At 38.6% G+C, this 23,885-nt stretch overlaps 1 protein-coding gene across 1 annotated transcript in view; it reads right to left on the minus strand.

The window, feature by feature from the left end:
- Positions 1–10,886: 10,886 nt before the first annotated feature.
- The window catches only part of CSMD3 (CUB and Sushi multiple domains 3), a 1,177,406-nt gene continuing 1,164,407 nt past the window's right edge, over positions 10,887–23,885 (minus strand). The window contains exons 67-68 of the mRNA XM_040431881.1: positions 13,142–13,274; positions 10,887–11,046 (exon numbers count right to left, since the gene is read on the minus strand). Of these exons, the coding sequence (XP_040287815.1) occupies positions 10,887–11,046; positions 13,142–13,274 (293 nt within the window). The remainder of the gene's footprint in view (positions 11,047–13,141; positions 13,275–23,885) is intronic.

Consider the following 23,885-nt stretch of genomic DNA (forward strand, 5'->3'; position numbering starts at 1 on the left):
TCACATGACTCTTTGCGGAGGAAAAGAAGAACTACCAAATATATTCCAATATTCAAATATATCACATATGGGAGTATACATAAATTTTAAGATTACTTCCATAAAAAAAAAAATATGTGTATGAATTTTCAAATTTATTTTTGTTCCAAATCAGCTAAGAAATTTGATTCAGATTCTATCAAATCCGATTTTTCTTTTTTTCTTTTATTTATGGCTAAATTTTAATTCTAACTATTTGATTTGCTCATCTGTAATACATATTAAGGATATACACTCACCTAAAGAATTATTAGGAACACTGGTTCTATTTCTCATTAATGCAATTATCTAGTCAACCAATCACATGGCAGTTGCTTCAATGCATTTAGGGGGGTGGTCCTGGTCAAGACAATCTCCTGAACTCCAAACTGCATGTCAGAATGGGAAAGAAAGGTGATTTAAGTAATTTTGAGCATGGCATGGTTGTTGGTGCCAGACGGGCCGGTCTGAGTATTTCACAATCTGCTCAGTTACTGGGATTTTCCCGCACAACCATTTCTAGGGTTTACAAAGAATGGTGTGAAAAGGGAAAAACATCCAGTATGCGGCAGTCCTGTGGGCAAAAATGCCTTGTGGATGCTAGAGGTCAGAGGAGAATGGGCCGACTAATTCAAGCTGATAGAAGAGCAACGTTGACTGAAATAACCACTCGTTACAACCGAGGTATGCAGCAAAGCATTTGTGAAGCCACAACACGCACAACCTTGAGGCGGATGGGCTACAACAGCAGAAGACCTTAGCGGGTACCACTCATCTCCACTACAAATAGTAAAAAGAGGGTACAATTTGCACGAGCTCACCAAAATTGGACTGTTGAAGACTGGAAAAATGTTGCCTGGTCTGATAAGTCTCGATTTCTGTTGAGACATTCAAATGGTAGAGTCCGAATTTGGCGTAAACAGAATGAGAACATGTATCCATCCTCTGATGGCTACTTCCAGCAGGATAATGCACCATGTCACAAAGCTCGAATCATTTCAAATTGATTTCTTGAACATGACAATGAGCTCACTGTACTAAAATGACCCCCACAGAGCATCTTTGGGATGTGGTGGAACGGGAGCTTCGTGCCCTGGATGTGCATCCCTCAAATCTCCATCAACTGCAAGATGCTATCCTATCAATATGGGCCTACATTTCTAAAGAATGCTATCAGCACCTTGTTGAATCAATGCCACGTAGAATTAAGGCAGTTCTGAAGGCAAAAGGGGGTCCAACACCGTATTAGTATGCTGTTCCTAATAATTCTTTAGGTGAGTGTATATTCCAATAGCTAAACTAACTCAATCTACTTACTCCATTTCATGATGTGCAACTGTCGCAACCAATCTAATTACCTAAAGAGTACTCATCATCTCTCCTAACAGGTCTGTTCCTCAATCATATTTCACCTGAAATTACAAACATGGGGCATTTTTTTCTTAGAACTTTACTTTACAATTTTGCTTAGCTATTAGAATTTTACAAGTAAACTGACAACAGGGCATTATTATTCCTCTTGTCAAAGTGGTGTGTTCTTACATAATTTGGCAAGGTCAGCACTAAATGGACAATGTCAAAGTATGTAGGAACAACCCCCACCCAACTGGTAACCCCCCAGTGGTTATTTAATTAAAAAAGATTCTAGAATTACAGAGGATAACACTGAGTTTTAAGAAAAGATGCCCTCAAATGGTTATTTCATGGGGAATGCAAGTTTTTACTAAGTCATTTAAGGCGAAAGCTCATTTTATAAAAGTGCTCCTTTAATTTCATAAAGGGACTCTGAAAAATAAGGGAAGGGTTCAGGTTACTGCCGTCAGCAGCTTCACATTTCCATCATGCTTGTTCTGTATCGACCCATAAGAAGTCCAAATTGATGACTTTACCTGAATATAGCCATGATAGAATACCTAGAAACATCTCTAAACCTTTGGAAATAGCTTCCATTCACAAAAATATGACATATTTATTATAGAGAAAATATTATTAATATTATATTTATCTTCTTTTTGTATGAAAGTATATATTTATTAAATAACTAATCACAGAAAACTGGTTTCTGGGTACATCATCTATTCAAATCAATATATTCCCTTCGGCTAGCTTCTCACACTTTTAAAAAGGTCACATCTTAGCATCCATAGCTACTGAACAACTGCAAGACTTGGACACCAACTGTAGTGGCCTTGGATCGTCATGGGGTTCTACGGTTACCTACTGTCAGTTTAGTAGAACCGTGAGGGGTCTGTGCTAATATTATAGTCAAGTAAGATCAGCCTAAGAAATGATCAAGATTGAAAATTCAAAGGTTTTCCAGAAATTGTCCATTATTATCAGTTGTTTGTTGATTTAATTCCAACACAAACGTTTCCTAAGGAAAGCGGTATTCCCATCTCATAAAGTGGTAGCATATAGCTACCCTGATGACTCTCATAAAATGTTCAGAATATTGTGGGGGCTGAGTACACTGAAAATATGCCAGGTAACTAAAAGAGATCTTTAAATTCTGGGGTCTACTCTGCTTAATTTCTATGTGCTTTATAAAATTGAACATGGTCTATGAAATAGTTTGGCAGACTGAGGCATTGCCCAACTACTTTGACAGAGCCAGGTTATTAAGTACTGGTTTTAACAAAAGAAAAAAGGAAAAACAACTTCACATTATACAATGGGTGTTACTATAAAATGTTATAAAAGTGATTCTAAAAATGCTAAACTGAAAAGAAACTCAGTTAAAAAATATTCATTTGGCATAAAGAATAAAGAAGAGACGTCAAAATTCACTTTATTGGTATTCTTCCATTACCTATTATGAAGCCATGAAAAGATGATATGTGAAGCCATATATAAGAATATTAGCCGTCATTGTCTTATATGTGGGAAATTCAGATTATTATTAGGAATAACCACCAATGGCAAAAGTCCATATAAGCATTTTTTTTTGGGCCAATTTACTCCTGATGAATGCAGGGTAAATACTCCTAAGAGAATATTAGATGTAGCAGACAAGGGTAACCTTTGTTTTATTGAAATGCCTGCTTAAAATATTTTAGACACAATTAATAAATTTATACTAGTTATATAGATATCTAGGACACAAGGATATTGAGACATTCCTTTTAGTAAGTGGGTTTGGTAAATTGAGCATACGGACGTAGTATCTTCTGAGACAAATGGAACTGTTGAATGTGTGATACTGACCGGCTTGGTGACTTATGGTGGAGTACAAATGTCTGGAAGCTCAGTTACACAGTGGACAACACACAACCTCACAGACCTCAAACTAGCAAGCGCTAAAACTGGACCATTCATGTTTTTGTAGGTGTAAAAAAAATGTACTTAAGTGTCTAGTGCTAGATACAGGTTATAGTTGACTAGAAAAGGAGCAGTAATCTATCATGGTTTTCATGATTTGGACTAGATTGCTAAGTTTCAGTGAAGAAACAGCTTACAGTATATCAAAAGCATAAAAAAGGTCTCTACTAGTTCAGTAAGACACTCCATAAGAAAGTTCCATAATAAATGGTTTCCACAAAGCCTTTACTCATTCCAACACCCATGGCAGTTCTTCTCAACATTTTCTAGCCAATCACCCTTTACTCAAATAGATTACATAAAATAGTCAAATTACATAAAAGTACTCCTAAGATTATGATCATACATTGTGTGAAAACAGTGTCACTGTCCCTTTGTGGCTGAAATCCTGAAACCTACGTGATTGAGTGGAATCTTGGCTGTGAGACAGACAATATCACCTCAAAATCAGCACTTCTGAATCAGAACTCACTGTCTTATATGTAAATACATTCAACCCTTTTTCAAAATCTTGTAGAAATCTTTAGGCTGCTTTATTGCCAATGGAATGAGATGATTCACAAGGATTTGATATTTGACTATCTACTGCTATATCATATTTTAGGTATAGATCTGATTAGAATCAGACTGGATCAAAGATAAATTAATGGGTAACATAATGGGTAACGTGGACCAATCTGTCAATGCAGGTTCTCCAAGCTAAGTACCCTCTAACTCAAATAAATTCCTGCCCTCTTTTACGGAAAAATATTATAGCCTTTATAAACGTGAACAAAACACATATAGTGTCTCTACTGACAGTAATAATAATGTCTGGTTGGATGCAGATGACATCACCGGCTTATAATATCACTCTCAATATAGAACCCAGATACTTATGCTACTTACAATGTGTGCTCTGTTCTTAGATCTGTCAGCAAAAGGACTATTACAACAGCTCTCTATCACATCTCTGGAACTCACCTGTTTCCATGTGGCTACATCCTCTTGGCATGGTAAACCCCAAGAAATGTCTATAGTGCTCAATTCTTGAGTCTATTTTAAGAAACATTGACATGTATAATTAAGTCTGGCCAGCTTAGTGTTAGAAATAGCTCCAATTTTGATCAATTTACAGTTTCTAATTACATATGGATGAAGCAAAGCAATATATATCTCAATGTAAGAGAATGTATAATGCAGCATTGTTATGTCACCATGTGAGATCTTTGCTGATGATTTTTATGATGTTATTTTCAATGTTTAATAAAATAGAAAAGTCAGGGATATGAAACCTTTCTTTCATCTGAGGCAAAAATTCATCCTTGAGCCCCTTTTAAGCAAAAGAATACATGTATGGTTTATGCCTCCACTGCTGACATACATATATCAATTTCTTGTTTAGTGGCTCCGTCATCAGCCTGGCTTAGAATTACTACTTCAGGGTGGAGGTTTAGCTATGTTTGATCGGGCAAAGTCTTGCTGCTGGTGCCAGGGGTTCCCATACTTTGGTTCAGTATTGGGTCAGTACGCAACATACAAGATGTGGGGAGTCAATACAAAATAGTATATAACACAGTATAAAATGGTGTCTCCTATAAACAGTACACTTAGCTAAGCTCCAATTAGAATGGTGATTAATTTGACATTAGGACAATGGATAGAAGAAGCTATCAACAGCAGTAGTGAAGGAAGACTTACATTTCTATTCAAAGATATAACCTTCAACCAAAAAGCTCTGCACAGTTCTGTACCTCTCTATATATCTATTCAACACTCTACCCATACCTCATGTTATTCCAAATTTAACATTCCTTAAAGGATTTATCCCATATCAGCCTTTGATGGCCAAGATGGGAACAATCACATGAAGCGCCGGCCCGGGTTAAATGGAGTTACAGAAATGGCCGATCAAAAGCACTGTTTTCATAACTCCCATTGCAGTGAGTGGGAGCAAAAAGCATAGAACAGCAAGCTATGCTGTTTTTATAACTCCAGAGTCACTGGAAACAGTATAGCTTGCTGTGCTACGCTGTTTGTGTAGCTCCCATTCAATGTCGATGTTTCAGCAACTCCCTGGCAACTGCTTACCCTAGTTATTCGTATCTTATCCATGAAAGGTCAATAATCTGAGAATAACCTCCATAAAAACAAACCTACCATTTCCTCATGATGCACCAGTTCTATGGAATGTGCTACCCAGTATAATGACTAACTAACTCTGGAGGTCCTTAATCCACCCAGTGACTTAATATAGCAGATTTGTCAGAGGGTAGCACAATATGTTATTCTATGTGAACATATACCATACATATTTACATTGATAAATGCATATTGTATAATGTACATACTTTTTTTTGTCATCTTTAGGCTAGGGTTCCCCTGAGATAGAAAGTTACTCGATTTCTGGTAAAATTGAGTTTAAAATTCTTTTGAGATTTCTCCTGAAAATGAAACATTTAAGTTTTGCAGGGTGATGCAGGCGACTCCATATCACAGTAGAGTCTTGGTTTAGAGACATGGGTCATTAAATGGGTTTTGTCAGGGTGCCCAGGTAGAGCCTTTTTTTTTTTTTTACTGGGGTCCAGGACATCCAAGCAATACCTATTCACTTGAGTAACTGTATTGTGTAGTAGGTTTAAGATAGATGTTGGGTAAAGTTTCAGGATTTAGAATTTAGAGCAGGGGTCTCCAACCTTTAGTTTTCCAGGTGTTGAGAATTTATACCACCTAACATGCCATTACAGTGTCACAACAACTGGAGAACTACAAGGTGGTGACCCCTGATCTAACATACATCTTAAACTGGACCTGTCAGCTCTTCAGACATGCATGTTTTAAGTAACAATCCTGGAGCATCTTTTCTTAGAACTATATAATCATTTTTCCTTGTGTTATTTCATAATTAGCGTTAAGCAAAGCATTTAAAGAGGAATTCAGTGGAAAACTTGATTCGCAATGAATCCTAATTTCCTCGCGCTTTGTGGTTTTCTTAAAATGGCGGCTTGATGTGTTACAAAGTGAAAGTAAGAAGCCCTGGAATCTGAGATCACCCATAATGCCGTTCAGCCAGCCAATCTGTAGATAGCCATCCTCTGTAATGTCACAGCCCTATAAAACCCTCATCGCCATTGTCCTGTTAGCTGAGCATAGAGGAGATGTGGCAAGTGCTCATGTGCTAGGTACAGTTTGCTGAAAATTATTAATAGAATATTGGGCAGACTGGATGGGCCAAATGGTTCTTATCTGCCGACACATTCTATGTTTCTATGAGAGGGAGAGTGCAGGGAGAGCGCAGGGAGAGTGCAGGGAGAGCGCAGGGAGAGCGCAGGGAGACTTATGTTGTGTCAGTTTTGTTTATTTATTCCTATATATACTTATTCCTACATCAGTCATAAACTAAGATATGTAATTCAATACCAATAAGAAGGAAGCCTTTATTATTCCACTGCCAGTGTGACAACCAATACCATCCAGTCTGTACACCTTAGGGGGGCCAGGTCTTAATGATGACCACCCTAATCTTTTGCTGGCTTTATTTCTTCCAAATCCTTCATGTCCTAGAAAAGTCAGCAAGATGCAGAGAGAGGAGGAGCTGGATGTTCCTGATGACATATTTTTTTATCAATATTAGATGATGTGGAAAAGGAGGAAAAGCAGATGGCAGAAGAAGAGCTCCCACCTGTAGGGCAGGAGAGCACTGGGGTTGGAGAAGTGGGTATGCCAGAGCTTAATAATATTATGTGTTTACTGTCAAATAACCTACAGACGACTGCAGGCAAGAACAGCAATAATATGCGTATATCCCCAACCTAACCAGTGAAACTTCATACCAGCAACAGCCCCTGTTTTAAGGTGCCAAACGGCCATTAAGAAGAAAGACTATACAGTGTGGTCTTCATTATTAAATTAAAGGCAACTGTGGGATAATTGGCCATGCAGTTCTTAACCACAGCATGGCTGCATCCCGCCCGCTGCATCCCGCACGCCACTTCATGTGGCCGTATCCTAAGGCCGAGTGGCCTGGGTATACCTGATTTATAGCGATTTGTGACAAATTAATTTGTAACAAATCTAATTTCTTGGATAACTTTGGCGAAGTTGCCAAATCAAATTTTTTAAAACTTTGCTCATCTCCAGTCATACTATTTATGAATATGTTGATAACTAGGTGTTGCCAGTGTGTCCCTACAGAGTCTGACATTGTCCAATCAGTGCTAACAGTTTCAGACTGTGCCGGAACACAAACTTTTAACAAGAGGAATGATAACCCTTAGTTGTCAATTTTTTTTTTATTTTTTTTTTTATGAAGAATATACTTTATAGAACAGCACTTAGAAAAGATGTTCCAGAACTACTGTGATGGGGCATGTTAAGTATTTAGTAAAACAGAACAGGTAGGAGAGGTAACAGATCTTTAAAATGATATAAAATCATCCACCTCAACTATCATCTTTCAGTGAAGTTTGTGAGCCTCATATTGTTTAGTTATCAGAGCAGCTATAAAATTATGTATTCAGTCTAAAGGCCCCTTTACACGGGCTGACCAAGCAGGCAATAATGGAGAATGAACTTTTCATTCCCCATAATTGCATGCACTTCAGAGGAAGTGAGAGCTGCATTTGCATTCAGCAATCATCTTCTCTGTATTGAGCCTCGCAATCAGTACAGCAATCTGTCTTCCCCATTGAGAATCATTGTTTCTGGGCAGCAGATCCCTATTTACACAGGATGATCTGCTGCCCATAATATTTAGGTGACCACATCAGCAATGCTTTCAGCACCATCACACAGGGCAATTATCGGGAAAAAAGCATTCCTAGGAACACTCCTTCTTTACAATTGCCCCAACTGTTGGCCCGTGTAAAGGAACCTTAAGCTCAGCCTTAGATCCTCCCCAACTATTACCCTGTCAATATATCAAATAAAATTGAAATCTTCCATTAAATATTGTATGTTAAGTTGAGGTTAAACTATTCATGTAAAGTGTGTGAATTCAATAATCATATGAACAAATGTGTTCTAAGCTCAAAGATAAATGACAGATAAGTGATATATAGATTGCACTGCAGTTTTGTAGACTGACCACTGAACTCTAACCCTTGAGGACTGGTTAAGTTGTGGCAAAGAATATAGGGATATCTTTAAATGGGTAAAATAGAATTAAAACATAATTTTTTTTACAAAAACCAGTGGTAATCTTGTCTGCGAGTTGTATTTGATATTGCAGATCATCCTCACTAAAGTAAATAGGGGCTAAGCTGCAATAACAGATGAAAGACATAGACAACAGTGGCACAGTTTCTGGAAAAAAGGCTATTTTTTAAATCTTTTATAAGGGTAGTCTGTTCATCTACCGAAACGGTTTTACCTGTAAACCTATGTAAACCTACCCTAACTCCTTTAATGATATCAGCACAGGTCTAACCACATAGGTCTATAGTCACATGCACGTGTGTAAACGTTACTCATCGTGTACTGCATACCACAACGTACTGTATAGGTACAGCAATTGCACATATCTGTAGTTCAGTTTCCTATCTCTAATAAAGTAATCCTAATCCATTGCTGATGGGTAGTCATGCATTTAGTGTTATCTGGTTAGGCAGATATGGTTTAGATTAAAGAACAAATCTAGTCAAATTTGAAAATTATTCTATTAGTTCAGAACAATATTGTCCTTATGAGAGGAAAGCTACTTTATTACTCTTTTGGCTAAATATATTTATCTTAGCTTTTCAAGTCAACTTGTCAATATAGTTTGCAAAGGAGAACCAATTCCTAATCCAGATGCTTAGAGTAGTCACTTCCTTTCCTTTTGTGTACTTTAATGACTGACCATGGATGAAGGCTATGTTAAGGTTACAAGAAAGTTTAAAAAATTTTTGGTGAAACAGAGCCACTCTTGTCCAAAGGCAATATCTGGTATTGCAGCCCATTGAAGTGAATGAGGCTAAGCTGCAATACCAGAAATAATTCTGCACTGTTTCATATCCTGAACACTTTTAAAATGTGCGAATAATGGGAGTGAAATTTCAAATAAAAAAAAACCCATAAGCATATTAAATGTAAATGTTTTGCAACATAGAGAAGTTCACAGGTAACTGATGTAAATAGCAAAAATTGCTCATTATATCCATTATCTCTTCAATGTAGCATTTGAGGTTAGTAAAAAATAATTGCAATGCAATCCAAATCATACCCATGCTAAAATATCTTTGGAAAATGGAAAAAGGAGCATGCAAGAACGGAAAAAGCAAGGCTGAATAACACTATGTACTTCATCGCAGTTAACCCTCTTTGGTTTTTAAAATAACACACTATAAATCGACCAATGAGGACTCAACACACTGTCTCGCACCTCAACCATTGAAAACAATAAAAAAAAAAATAACTCAAATAAATACAAAATATAAATAAAATGTGACTGTTGACTACTCCAGCCGTCAGGTTAAAACAATTTATTTAAAAAAATTCTTATTACAGATTTTTTTTCCTTTTTTATTTTCAGAATATATCAGATTTGCCAACATTGTAGACTTAAAAAGGGGGAAGGGGCAGAATTATGAAATCCCATATTCCTTTTTCCATTTGCAATACAGACACCCCAAATTCCAAACACTAGAATTCAGGATTATCCTATACAAATTACAGAATAGGTATGGTAGGAAGCTATGCAGAATAAGAAGTGTATAAGGGGTAGTTGGGGTTATTTGGCTTTAGGTGATTTATTATGTGGACATTGTAAAATAAGTTCCCTTTATAGATATATATTGTTAACCATAACATGCATAGCATGGGATATTTCAGTTAACATTATTCAATAAGCAAGGCTCACAAATGGTGAGCCATAGAGATTAAAAAAAAAAAATAAATTCCAGGAAAAATACATTGGGATTGGGGTGAAAGGTCTTGATAGCACCCCATTATCAGTGATATAGTGGCTGGCTACAAATGTATAAAACATATTCCATTCCAATACAATGTCATTGGGTCTTTTGATAGAAAATAAATAACACCTGTATTTCATAGGCCTTAAAAAACAATTGATGCAAAAACATTGAAATCACCAAGGGCCTTTTTCATTGTTGCCAAAGCGCGAAAAATGTAATGTATCTAATGCCTGTAATTATTCTTATTTTCTCCAGTAATTATAGCAATTTTTGACCGTATACTGGTTTGTTTTATTCTGATTTATGTTGTTCGAGACCTTCTAATATAGTTTATAAAGCACAGTAAATACTGATAATGGATGCTCCTCCAATATATGCAAAGTTTCGCGTTTAGATTAATCTCCTTTTTTAAAAAAAAGAAAATAAATTGTAATTAAGCACTCATAGAGTGCAATGGATATGCTGGAAAACTTCCAATGTTGCACACGAAGAGTTGTCTAAAGTTCTTTTCGACATGGATCCTCCAAGATTTTTTGTTTTTGTTTTTTTTCCTTCAAGATCCCATGATTTTGTTTTTCTTTTTTCAAAAATGTGCTTTAATAATAGCAGTGAACCGAGAAGTGCACAGCTATACGTCTCAGTTTCCCAATTTTCTGAAGCAAAAAAAGTCTTCCAGCATTATACCATTGTGCATACTGTGTTCAAATTTGGGTCAAATCGTACTGCTTTTCCTTCAACTGATTTTGCATTGGTGTCATACATTGGGTTTTCAAAAGCTGCTTGACCGTTGTTATTTTCATGTACAGAGCATCCTGTGTACTGTGTTTTCGGTGCAGTCCTGTTAAAATAATAGTAATTATAATAATACATTTAATATCAAAATATTATCTGAAATAGTTATAACATTATGATAATATTATGTGTAAAAACAATATTAAAGTGTGTCTGCCAGCAGCTTTGACTGTAAAAAAAAAAACTGCTGACAGAGCCTGGGGAGAGCAATGCAAACAAACCTTTTGCGTAACTTTTATTATCAGGAGTAGTGTGAATATGAACTCTTATTCTGCCTGATTCTGCTCCTGTAAGTGCACAGGGGGCCATGCTTCAAAGTGCTTTCAGTTCCTCCCCTCTGCAATGAGTGACAGCTGTAGCATCCAATCAATGGACCACTACAACTTTAAATCAGAATAAATGGAATGGGCTGTGGAGCAGCTTAATATAGAGAGCACTTCTCAGTGAAGCCCCACCTACAGGACACTTGCAGGCATTGCACTTAGAATATAAATTTATATTAACTATTTATGATAAAAACAACACAAAAGGTATTTTTTCCTGCCCTTCCCAGCCACTACCTAGTGATGTCAATAGTTTTGCTTGGTCAAAACTGTTGTCAGGCACATTTAATACAGGGCTGTAAATAATATGAATAATTATAGCTAATAATACAGGATATGCAAATAATGTAATTTTTACTATAGATCCGTAATGCAGTATTCTTAGAATGTTTTGGGCCCATAATTTACAAATCACACATTAAATTAATTCATACACATTCTGTATTTAGAGCAATAATGTGTTTACCAGTGCAAGTACTAGGGCATTACTTGGGGGTGGGTTCCACTTATATCCACCATAGACTGTGCAAAAATCAACTGCTTTATTATTGAGCCCATAAGCTCTGAAACAACATTTGAAGAATGTGATGAAGAAGGCCTCATAGCCAAAAAAGTTTCCCAAATTGTTGCTGTTTGTATGTTTATGTGTTTTTCGTCTTAACTGAAGCTGGAATAAGTATACCCAGCTTTACTGCTCATATTCTAACAGAACTACACAACAGCACAAGCATGAGATATTGAGAGGCTGGGTAAAATCTCAGAAGAGCTAGGAGAGGATGTTACCAGTACGGCAGATGTCAATCAATGGAGAAGGTACAAGGTTTAGCGAGGGATATCTTGACCTCAGTGCAGTAGTTGCCAGCCCCCTTGACCTATAATGGCTCATTAACATATGGCGGGAGTGAGGATAAAGATCATTTTTAGTGCATTCAGCGAAGTCAGATAAAGAATATAAGAACACCATTGGGAACCACATGATGACTATAAAGGTCTTTCGCTTTGCTTGGTGGTCAAAAAGGGGCTGCCAAGCTCCCTTTAAATCTCAAAATTCTCATCTAATTTGATAATATAGAAGAGATAGAGGGGTACATTTATTAAAACTGGAGTTTTAGATGCCAGTTTTAATATCCCCTATAGCTGGCAGTGGATATGCCGGAGTTGTGTAGAGGCGTCGGCCTCTACATAACTTTGGTGGATCCACCACTGCTTCAAAATGTAAGACAGCTTCTGAGCTGTCTTACATTTAGACCATTTTCTAAGCCTGAAACAGGCATTGCAAATGGTAAATGAGACAGGCCTGCCAGTACATCCCCTTCCCCACCCACACCATGTCCACTTTTTTTAGACCTGGTGTAAGCAGGGAAAAGTCAAGGATTGAGGCACAAAGGACCTTTCTGCCGCAATCCACATAGAAATACTCCTAATATAGGCATATTTCTGTTTAATAAATTACCCCCAGACTTTTTAATAGTGTCATTTGGTATGCCACACTAGATTGCACCCTGCCATTGTGCCAATAAACCAAATATGTTAGAGGGGCCCCAAATGCTCTACATATTTTACCAGTTTGGCAGCTGGAGCAAGAACTCACCCATTATAGGAGAACAGGACATTACGGATTCCATATGTGTCTTTTGGATGGTAAATGCTCTTTAAATGGTTATCAATAACTTTTGTACATTACATGCATATTGCATTTTTGTAAGTGATGAAACAATAAACATGAAAAACTTAGCGTATGATTTTGTCCTGCTGTGAATTCATTAAACTGCTGACTGTATTTGACAGCCGTACTGCAGAAATATATTAGTATCTCACCTTTGTTTATATAGATAAAAGCCGAAACCCGCAAATATCAGAGCGAAGAAAGGCACGAGGATTGCGATTGCAACAGAGCTGCTATTTGTCCCAAGTGACTGGTTTGACGAATTATCCTCTGACATGTTAATTCCTGTCAACAGAAAACAAGATAAGAATATGACTTATCTAGAGCGCCTTGTAATTAGTCCATCATGAAACCTTATTTTTTCTATAATAATTTCTGCATTGTGACATGAGGCTTGCTGGCCATAAACAAACAGTAGGAAATGACAGGAGGTGGGGAAGAGCTAATTGAGTCTGGCACTTCTCAGTTTCAAGCAGTGAAAACACAATTCACTGGAAATTATCTTTTAATGGGACTTTAAATTTTAATAGAACAGTTTGTATATGGAATGTTAAAGGGAACCTGTCATCAGCTTCATGCTGTCCAAACCAGGGGAAGCTTATTACAAACAACGATGACTTACTCTGAAAATATACTGTAGTTTCAAAAATAGCTGGGAATGGGGAAAATTAACCACCAGGCAGCTCCCTTTTTTCTTTTCCCTGTTTAGCAAATAAGGAGAGACACTTATTCCCATGCTCTTTTTAAAACTTTGGGATAAATGAATTTAAGTTTGTATGGTAGTGTATAAGAGTAGCAAATATTTTTGTGCAAAGGGTATCTTGCTCAAAAATCTTACAGAGCTCTGGCCACTTTTTTTTAAAAAGGAGGTGATCTGCACGATTGATGAAGTTTGCCACAGTCCAATAGATTTACCATAATTAAAGGAGAATCTGGTGCAAATTATAGCAGTGCTAATAAGAGTGGTACTATATCTTATACATTGCCTTAACCCCTTCAGGACACAGCCTTATTTCACCTTAAGGACCAGGCCATTTTTTGCAAATCTTACCAGTGTCACTTTATGTGATGATAACTTTAAAACGCTTTTACTTAGCCAGGCCATTCTGAGATTGTTTTTTTCGTCACATATTGTACTTCATGACACTGGTAAAATTGAGTAAAAAAAAATAATTTTTTTTAATAAAAAAATACCAAATTTACCAACATTTTGGAAAAATTAGCAGATTTCTAACTTTCAATTTCTCTACTTCTACAATACATAGAAAAAACTCCAAAAATAGTTATTAATTTACATACCCTATATGTCTACTTCATGTTTGGATCATTTGGGGAATGCTATTTTATTTTTTGGGGACGTAACAAGGCTTAGAAGTTTAGAAGCAAATCTTGGAAATGTTCAGAAATTTTCAAAAACCAATTTTTTTAGTGACCAGTTCAGGTTTGAAGTCACTTTGTGAGGCTTACATAATAGAAACCACCCAAAAATGACCCCATCTAAGAAACTACACCCCTCAAGGTATTCAAAACTGATCTCACAATTTCAGAATTGAATTTTTTTGGCAATTTTTCCATTTTAACCCATTTGTTCCACTAACAAATCAAGGGTTAACAGTCAAACAAGACTGTATCTTTATTGCCCTGACTCTGCCGTTTACATAAACACCCCATATGTGGTCGTACACTAGTCTACGGCCACACGGCGGGGTGTAGAGGGAATGGAGCGCCGTGTGGGTTTTGGAAGGCTGATTTTTACGGACCGGTTTATTTACACCGTGTCCTATTTCAAGACCCCCTGATGCACCCCTACAGTAGAAACTCCCTAAAAGTGACCCCATTATGGATACTACTGGATAAGGTGGCAGTTTTTTTGGGACTATTTTTATGGTACACATGTTTTTTGGTTGCTCTATATTACATTTTTGTGAGGTAAGGTTACCAAAAATTGAAATTCTGAAATTTCATCTCCATTTGCCATAAACTGTTGAGGAACACCTAAAGGGTTAATAAAGTTTGTAAAATCAGTTTTGAATACCTTAAGGGGTGTAGTTTCTTAGATGGGGTCACTTTTAGGGAGTTTCTACTCTAGGGGGGCATCAGGGGGGCTTATAAAGGAATATGGTGTCAATAAAAAAGGCAATCAAAATCTGCCTTCCAGAAACCATGCCGGTACTTTCCTTTTGCGCCACCCTTTTACTGATACAGCAGTTTACCACCACAAATGTGGCGTTTCTGTAAACTGCAGTATCAGGGTAATAAATATTAAGTTTTGTTTGGCTGTTAACCCTTGGTTTTTACCTGAAACGACGGATTGAAATGGAAAAGTGCCAAAAATAGCTGTTTTGGCACCATTTTAAATTTTATTTTTTGGACCGTGTTATGTATCGCTTGCTATTACACTTTTTGTTATGTAAGGTGACAAAAAAATCTTTTTTTGCACCGTTTTATATATATTTTTTGACCGTGTTAATCTGGGGGGTTGGGTCATGGGGTATTTTTATAGAGGAGATTATTATGGACGCGGCGATACGTAATAAGTCAAATTTTTTACAATTATTTAGGTTTAAGACTATATTATCTTTTTGGATACAAAAAAAGTAATTTTTTGTATCTCTATAGTCTAAGAGTATTTTTTTTAAAGTTTTTTAGCCGATTGTATTAGGTAGGGGCACATTTTTTGCAGGATGAGGGGACGGTTTTATTGGCACTTTCTTGGGGGCTATATGACTTTTTGATCGCTTGCTATTACACTTTTTTTATGTAAGGTGACAAAAAAATATTTTTTTATATATATATTTTTTTGTTTTTGTTTAGTTTTTTGTTTTGTTTTATGTGTTAATCTGGGGGGGGGGTAGGGATATTTTTACAGAGGAGATTATTACCGACGCGGCGCTACCTAGTAAGTGTACTTTTAATTTTTTTTAGTTCTACAAAAATTTTTTTTTTGGTGTCTTAAGTCTGAGAACCATAGTTTTTTTGAATAGTCAGTGGCTAAGTTAGTGAAGGGGATTATAAATTTAGAACTCCATGGAAGTGTGGTACACCCTCAAGCAACCAATAACGCAGAGGCCCGGAAGATCGAGGCACGCATTTTTTTTGGGTTCGTCCCTTCTTTTTAGTATGGGGGACCACACCTGGAAAGTGTTGGCCAGGGACGATCCGGGCGCCTCCAATTCCTGAGGTACTCCCACCTGCTCTTTCCCGGTCAGAAAAGATCAGGGTCTTGAGGACTGCCTCATAGAACTGGAGGAATGTTCCTGTGTTGCCAGCGCTCTGGAACAGTACAAAATATTTGTACAAGGCTTTGCTCATGGCGTTATATGGCTTGAGGACTTGACCAAAGAGATCAACTCCTCCCATATACCGATTGTAGTCGACGATACAATTGGGCTTAAGGACTGTTGCCGCGGTACCTCGCACAGGGACAGGGGTGATGCGTTACCGTGAATTGTGGACCGTACAAGGACATTCCTCTTGTCCTTATATCTGACCAGAAGCAGGTTTCCACTGGTAAAGGCACAGGTCTCACCCCTGGGGATAGGTACCTGGAGGGGGTAGGTAGGGAGGCCGCGCTGATTTTTCCGCACGGTCCCACAAGCGAACGTGGATATGGCAGCGAGGGACTGGAACAAGGGGATACTAGTATAAAAGCTATCCACGTATAGGTGGTAACCTTTATCTAGCAGTGGATGCATAAGGTCCCACACAAGTTTCCCACTAACACCCAGAGTGGGGGGACATTCTGGGGGTTAAATACAGGAATCTCGCCCCTCGTACACACAAAACTTGTAAGTGTACCCTGAGGTACTCTCACAAAGTTTGTACAGCTTCACGCCATACCTCGCTCGCTTAGAGGGAACATACTGGCGGAAAATGAGTCTCCCCTTGAAAGCAATAAGAGACTCATCAACCACGACCTCCCTTCCAGGTACGTAGGCCTCCATGAATTTGGCCCCGAAGTGATCGATGACCGGCCTGATTTTGTACACGATCACCTTGGGGGGGGGACATGCTGCATTATCTGCATAATGCAGGCATTTCCGGATGGCTTCAAATCGGGAACGTGTCATGGCCATACTGTAGAGTGGGATCTGGTAGAGGACGTCCCCACTCCAGTACAGCCTGACACTGGGCTTTTTGACTAGGCCCATATGCAGCACGAGGCCACAAAACATCCTCATCTCGGCTGCACTGACCGGGGTCCAGCCACCGGGCCTAGCCAAAAACGAGCCCGGGTGTTGAGCGACGAACTGTTGGGCGTACAGGTTCGTCTGCTCCACCATCAGATTTTCTAGTTCCTCACTGAAAAAAAGACTGAAAAAGTCGTATTCATTGAAGCCCATTGTGTAAATCTGGATTCCTGATTCACCAACAAAATCAGGAATCGCGGGCTTAAAGTTCTCTGGGGTACACCAGACAAGTCCACCTGCAGGGGGCTCAGGTGGACTGACATGGTGGGCCAAAAAACTAGTACGAGCCCCAAAGAGGCTCGTACTAGGCTGGGCCACAGGGTCCCTAGCATGGGGGTCCCCTCAATCCGCCTGGCGGTGTCTCCGCCACCTTGGGGTCTCATCATCGCTTGATGATGATGAGGAGGATGCGGATGACAACAGGAACGTGGGGTCATCCTCATCCTCACTGGGGCTCTCGGACTCGGAGGCAAGGAGGGCGTATGCCTCCTCATCCGAGAATGTCCAGCAGGCCATCGGGGAGTGTGTGTCTGCTCGTGTGTGTGCGTGCGTGGAAAAATTTATTAGGTGTGCGTGTGTGTGGGGCACGGGTATTCACGCACTTACCCTATAGCTATAAAAAAAATTCAAAAAAAGATCCCTAACTAAAAAAAGTTAAAAAAAAGTGTAAAAAAGAAAAAAAATATCTAAATGCATTGTGGGGCGGGGTGGGCGATGCGCTAACAGTGAACGGACGCAAAGAGTGCCGGCTACAGTTATCGGATGCAAAGAAAAAAGAAAAAAAAAAACTTGCACCTCCAAAAAGTGTGTGTGTGGGGGGGGGCAAGCTGCAGCACCCCTGGGGGGGTCTAGGGTCACACAGCTAACTGCTGTGGACCCCAGACACCCGATCAGGGTGCTCACAGACCAACATTTAATTTTTTTTTTTTACCTAATCTAACCCTAAACTTCCCCTAACTACCCCTGCCTACACCTTCCATTCCCACTAATGATTTCGGCAGGCATTTTTTTCCGATCACCGCAGGCGTCGCTGTGGTGATCAGAAATTCTCACGACGTACCGGTACGCCCTGTGTCCTTAAGTACCAGGACATCAGGGCGTACCAGTACGCCCTGTGTCCTGAAGAGGTTAAAGAGGTTGTGCAACCAATACATATTGATAACCTACCCTCAGGATAGGTCATCCATATCAGATCGTCATAAGTCCGACTCCCAGCATCCCCGCCGATCAGCAGTTTGAAGAGAAGGTGATGCTCGTCAGAGCGCCATTTCCTCTTCAAGATTACACTGTGCGTCAGCTTGGCAGTCTCAGTGGCACAGTGTAATTGCAAGTGCTTATTCCATTCATTTGAATAAGTCAAGCACTTGTAACTACACTGCGCCGCCGCTATTAGTGAGACGACTGCCGGAGTGTCGAGAGTCGAAGCCCCACCAATCAGATTTAGATAACAAATCCTGAGGATAGGTTATCAATATTTACAAGCTGAACAATCCCTTTAAAGAAGAGAAGCAACCGCATGCAGGATGTGCAGACTCTATCTCTCACATAAATGAGAGGATTAAAAATATTATAGAATTAGAAATATAAAAAAAAAAATTTAAACTTTTGAATTATTTGCAGAACCATAATTTTAAGACCACATAAAGTGCACTTAAAGGGTTATCTCATCACAGACAACCCCTTTTATATGAGATCCTTGCAAACAACCGGTGTTGATGGACTCAGATGTAACCAGCTATACATTTCCCTTGCAGTGGCCACTACAGGGGAAAGGTAGTATTACATGCAGCTTTCAAAATGAATGGCTGTCCATGTAAAAGAGTGTGGGTCATAGTCCTCTGCTTTAGTTTATAAGGGGAGAGGAAACATGGTCCTCTGCTTTAGTTTATAAGGGGAGAGGAAACATCATGGGATCCTCTTCTATGGCATCTAATGGTCCAATATGGAGACAGGCTGTCCAGAGGAGACCTAACCTTTGCTTAAATAGAACATTACTCCTCTGTGGAGCATAACTAAGATATCAAATCTTGCTTGCAATAAATATGTTTTGTATGCATAAATTACCTCATTCATGTTACAATCTCCACTATATTTTATAGATTAGGCAAACATGATAAAAACAACATCTGCGTAGCGACAGAATATATTCTGCTATAAAATTTAAAATATAGCTGTTTAAAATATATCTTTCTGCAAATATATATTCTTCAACTGGATCGAAACAGCCTTGCGTTAACAAGGGTGTACCTCCTTAATATGTATCAACAAAGAGAATCGGTACAGCGTGTTTACCTAATAAAGTTAAATTTTATTGTGACATAAAACAAACATACAAACATACAGGTAGAGACCATACAGCGTGTCTCCAGAGGCAGTTCACAATGCATCCACTTGTGGCAGATCTGAGTTATTTAAATAGTTGCATTCACATGGAGGGTGTTGTGAGTGAAGGGCCTGGATCAGCATGTATTATTTAAAGCCGTGTCCAGCCTTGTGGTCAATCCTCTCCCCAGTGTGAAACAAGTATAAGTATAAATATAGGTAGGCATAGGTTGCATGTATATGCTTAGATCGTATCCATCCAAATCATAGGTTAATCGTCAAACAATAAAGCCGTATGTATCGGACCGATCTGAGTCCTTCACCTACCCGATATCCAGTGGCGTGCGTGTGAGCTGTCTCTGTGCGGCGTACTCCTCGACGTACGTTTCGCTAATGCTTCTTCAGGAGGATTTCTTTCTAATGGCTACGGAGGTTCTTTAATGTGGCTGGTGGCCTATGGCTGCTCATTCCCGCGTCATGTGATTCGGCTGGTAGCGATTCCTATTGCGGCGCATCCCTTAATCGCCGGATAAGGATATTCTTGAGACTTCCGCCCTTCCGTCAGCGCGATCAGAGTGAGGGCAGATGACGTCTGACGTCACTCCGATCACTTGCATCGGAACGGCGGAAGTCCTCCCACCCCCGATCCGAGATGCGCTCAGGAGTCATAAGGTTATCTATCTAAATACTTATACTAAGTGTAGGAGTATCTATCTAGTTGGTCTCAATATCGATCATTTCTTACTTCTATATATCCATCGGTGTACTCTATGAGAATCCGCCCATCACGTCACTGGATATATTTGCGTCAAGAACTCAGATCGCGTCCCTATCAGCTGTAAGTTTTTCCTCCCCTTCTGCTACTCCTGCACAGAATCCTTTTTATATCAATTAATATTAACATGTTGTTACATCCAGAAATTAATCATAACAATAATGTTATTTTCATACATCAGAATGGGCGAGTACAATAGGCGAGTACATTCTAGTATACATAGCATAAAACCGGTAAAATGAATCACAGCATAATTTACCCCATTGGAATGAATATATGGAAAGAACATCAATGCACATGCGTAAGTGTTGGGGATGTTGATACCCTCCCATGCTGGATTAGAAGCACGTAGATGCATAAACGCGCTAAATATGTTCACATTCTATGTCAATTCCGTACATGCGTTTACACTGCACGCATATGCATCCACGCGTGTCACAACAGTGGGTCTATATTTATCATTAAACTCATCTGGTGAGACTTTTCAATACGCTTGTTAGCATATTCACCCCTTCCATTCAAACCATCCATGAATGTGAGATATCTCCAATTGGTGGACCTATCCCACACATTCATGAATGTACCATCAAGTGCATATGTCAAATATACCAAAGTGCTATGTGCAAAACAGTGCATTTTATTTATCACTATATATATATAAAAAGATATACAATCTCCAATATTAGACCCGTTTCATGGTCATATATATTTTTAAAGTGCCGTGCATACCTTTTACTTTCAATATCTGATGTGTACATAATGATGTTAAAGTACCGTGCATATTTTTTACTACTTTAATATCTAATGTGTACATAATTATGTTAAAGTGCCGTGCATATTTTTACTTTCAATATCTGATATGTACATAATAGTGTCAACCCATTTCATATTCATATATCTATAGAAGTTTAAAGTGCCATGCATGAATCTTACTATCTACATCCAAGGTGTGAATAGTGGTGTTGTCAGATTGCTTTCAATCTTTTCCTTATCAATACTCCTACGGAAGGTCGCTATATCTTCCCTCATTATACTATGGTACATAATTATCAGTAGTAAAAAATATGCACGGTACTTTAACATCATTATGTACACATCAGATATTGAAAGTAAAAGGTATGCACGGCACTTTAAAAATATATATGACCATGAAACGGGTCTAATATTGGAGATTGTATATCTTTTTATATATATATAGTGATAAATAAAATGCACTGTTTTGCACATAGCACTTTGGTATATTTGACATATGCACTTGATGGTACATTCATGAATGTGTGGGATAGGTCCACCAATTGGAGATATCTCACATTCATGGATGGTTTGAATGGAAGGGGTGAATATGCTAACAAGCGTATTGAAAAGTCTCACCAGATGAGTTTAAGGATAAATATAGACCCACTGTTGTGACACGCGTGGATGCATATGTGTGCAGTGTAAACGCATGTACGGAATTGACATAGAATGTGAACATATTTAGCGCGTTTATGCATCTACGTGCTTCTAATCCAGCATGGGAGGGTATCAACATCCCCAACACTTACGCATGTGCATTGATGTTCTTTCCATATATTCATTCCAATGGGGTAAAATATGCTGTGATTCATTTTACCGGTTTTATGCTATGTATACCAGAATGTACTCGCCATATGTACTCGCCTATTGTACTCGCCCATTCTGATGTATGAAAATAACATTATTGTTATGATTAATTTCTGGATGTAACAACATGTTAATATTAATTGATATAAAAAGGATTCTGTGCAGGAGTAGCAGAAGGGGAGGAAAAACTTACAGCTGATAGTGACGCGATCTGAGTTCTTGACGCAACTATATCCAGTGACGTGGTGGGCGGATTCCCATAGAGTACACCGATGGATATATAGAAGTAAGAAATGATCGATATTGAGACCAACTAGATAGATACTCCTACACTTAGTATAAGTATTTAGATAGATAACCTTATGACTCCTGAGCACATCCCGGATCGGGGGTGGGAGGACTTCCGCCGTTCCGACGCAAGTGATCGGAGTGACGTCAGACGTCATCTGCCCTCACTCTGATCGCGCTGACGGAAGGGCGGAAGTCTCAAGAATATCCTTATCCGGCGATTAAGGGATGCGCCGCAATAGGAATCGCTACCAGCCGAATCACATGACGCGGGAATGAGCAGCCATAGGCCACCAGCCACATTAAAGAACCTCCGTAGCCATTAGAAAGAAATCCTCCTGAAGAAGCATTAGCGAAACGTACGTCGAGGAGTACGCCGCACAGAGACAGCTCACACGCACGCCACTGGATATCGGGTAGGTGAAGGACTCAGATCGGTCCGATACATACGGCTTTATTGTTTGACGATTAACCTATGATTTGGATGGATACGATCTAAGCATATACATGCAACCTATGCCTACCTATATTTATACTTATACTTGTTTCACACTGGGGAGAGGAGTGACCACAAGGCTGGACACAGCTTTAAATAATACATGCTGATCCAGGCCCTTCACTCACAACACCCTCCATGTGAATGCAACTATTTAAATAACTCAGATCTGCCACAAGTGGATGCATTGTGAACTGCCTCTGGAGACACGCTGTATGGTCTCTACCTGTATGTTTGTATGTTTGTTTTATGTCACAATAAAATGTAACTTTATTAGGTAAACACGCTGTACCGATTCTCTTTGTTGATGCAAATATATATTGTATATATGAATGCATGTATTGTATTCTATTCCATAGCTGTCCCAAAAGAAAAAAAAAAACCAATGGAGGCAATTTATAGTTTAATAATTCCTCTTTTTAATGAAGAGACAATTTTTCGTACTTTATCACCTGTAAAGTTCACAGGGGAATGTAACATTTTGATTGTCTTAGTGAATAATTAGATTGTAAATATGAAGCTCCAGTTTATAGTAAATCTATAAAAGCTAACAGGTGTTTTTCCTTTACTGTAGGCAAGATTGCTCTGTATAACAGTGACACAAATTGGCAAACAAAGCAGTCTATGAATCATTTATTATATGAACTGATGCAATAACGCGCCCTTACCTATACAGCTACTGCTTTGCAAATAAATATTTATTTCGGCAGCAAAGAGTAATTGACCAAGTGGCCACCACGGAATTTCACGTTGAAATATGTATGTTTGTAAGCTTAGGTATTATTAGATTGTGTTTTAAAATTAAAGCTCGTTTACTAAGGCATAAAAGGAAAGCAGCAAAGAACACTGAAGAGTAATTGTGGATGTCTAGCCCAGTAGCACATACTGTATATGTAAAGCAGCTTTGTACTAAGTTCACAAATGTATTTGGTTCAGAGATAGCACATACCTTGAATAACAAGTAGAAATGAGCCAAATGATTCTAAAAAGTCAGAATTTGATGAAAGTTTTGGGAAAAAATTGCACTCTATAGAATCAGAATTTTAGATAATGTGGGAGAATTGAGAAAGAAAGAAAAGAGAGAAGAAAAAAAAGTCCAGGTTTTTAGGGCAATTGAACCACTTTCGATTCGGGTCCGAATACAATCGGATTGTTGATTCGGTTCAATCAGACCAGATAAAATGTAAAAAAAAAATTTGAAACATTAGGACATTCTGAGTTAA

Source organism: Bufo bufo, chromosome 5 (genome assembly GCF_905171765.1).
Source record: "Bufo bufo chromosome 5, aBufBuf1.1, whole genome shotgun sequence".
Classification (NCBI taxonomy): domain Eukaryota; kingdom Metazoa; phylum Chordata; class Amphibia; order Anura; family Bufonidae; genus Bufo; species Bufo bufo.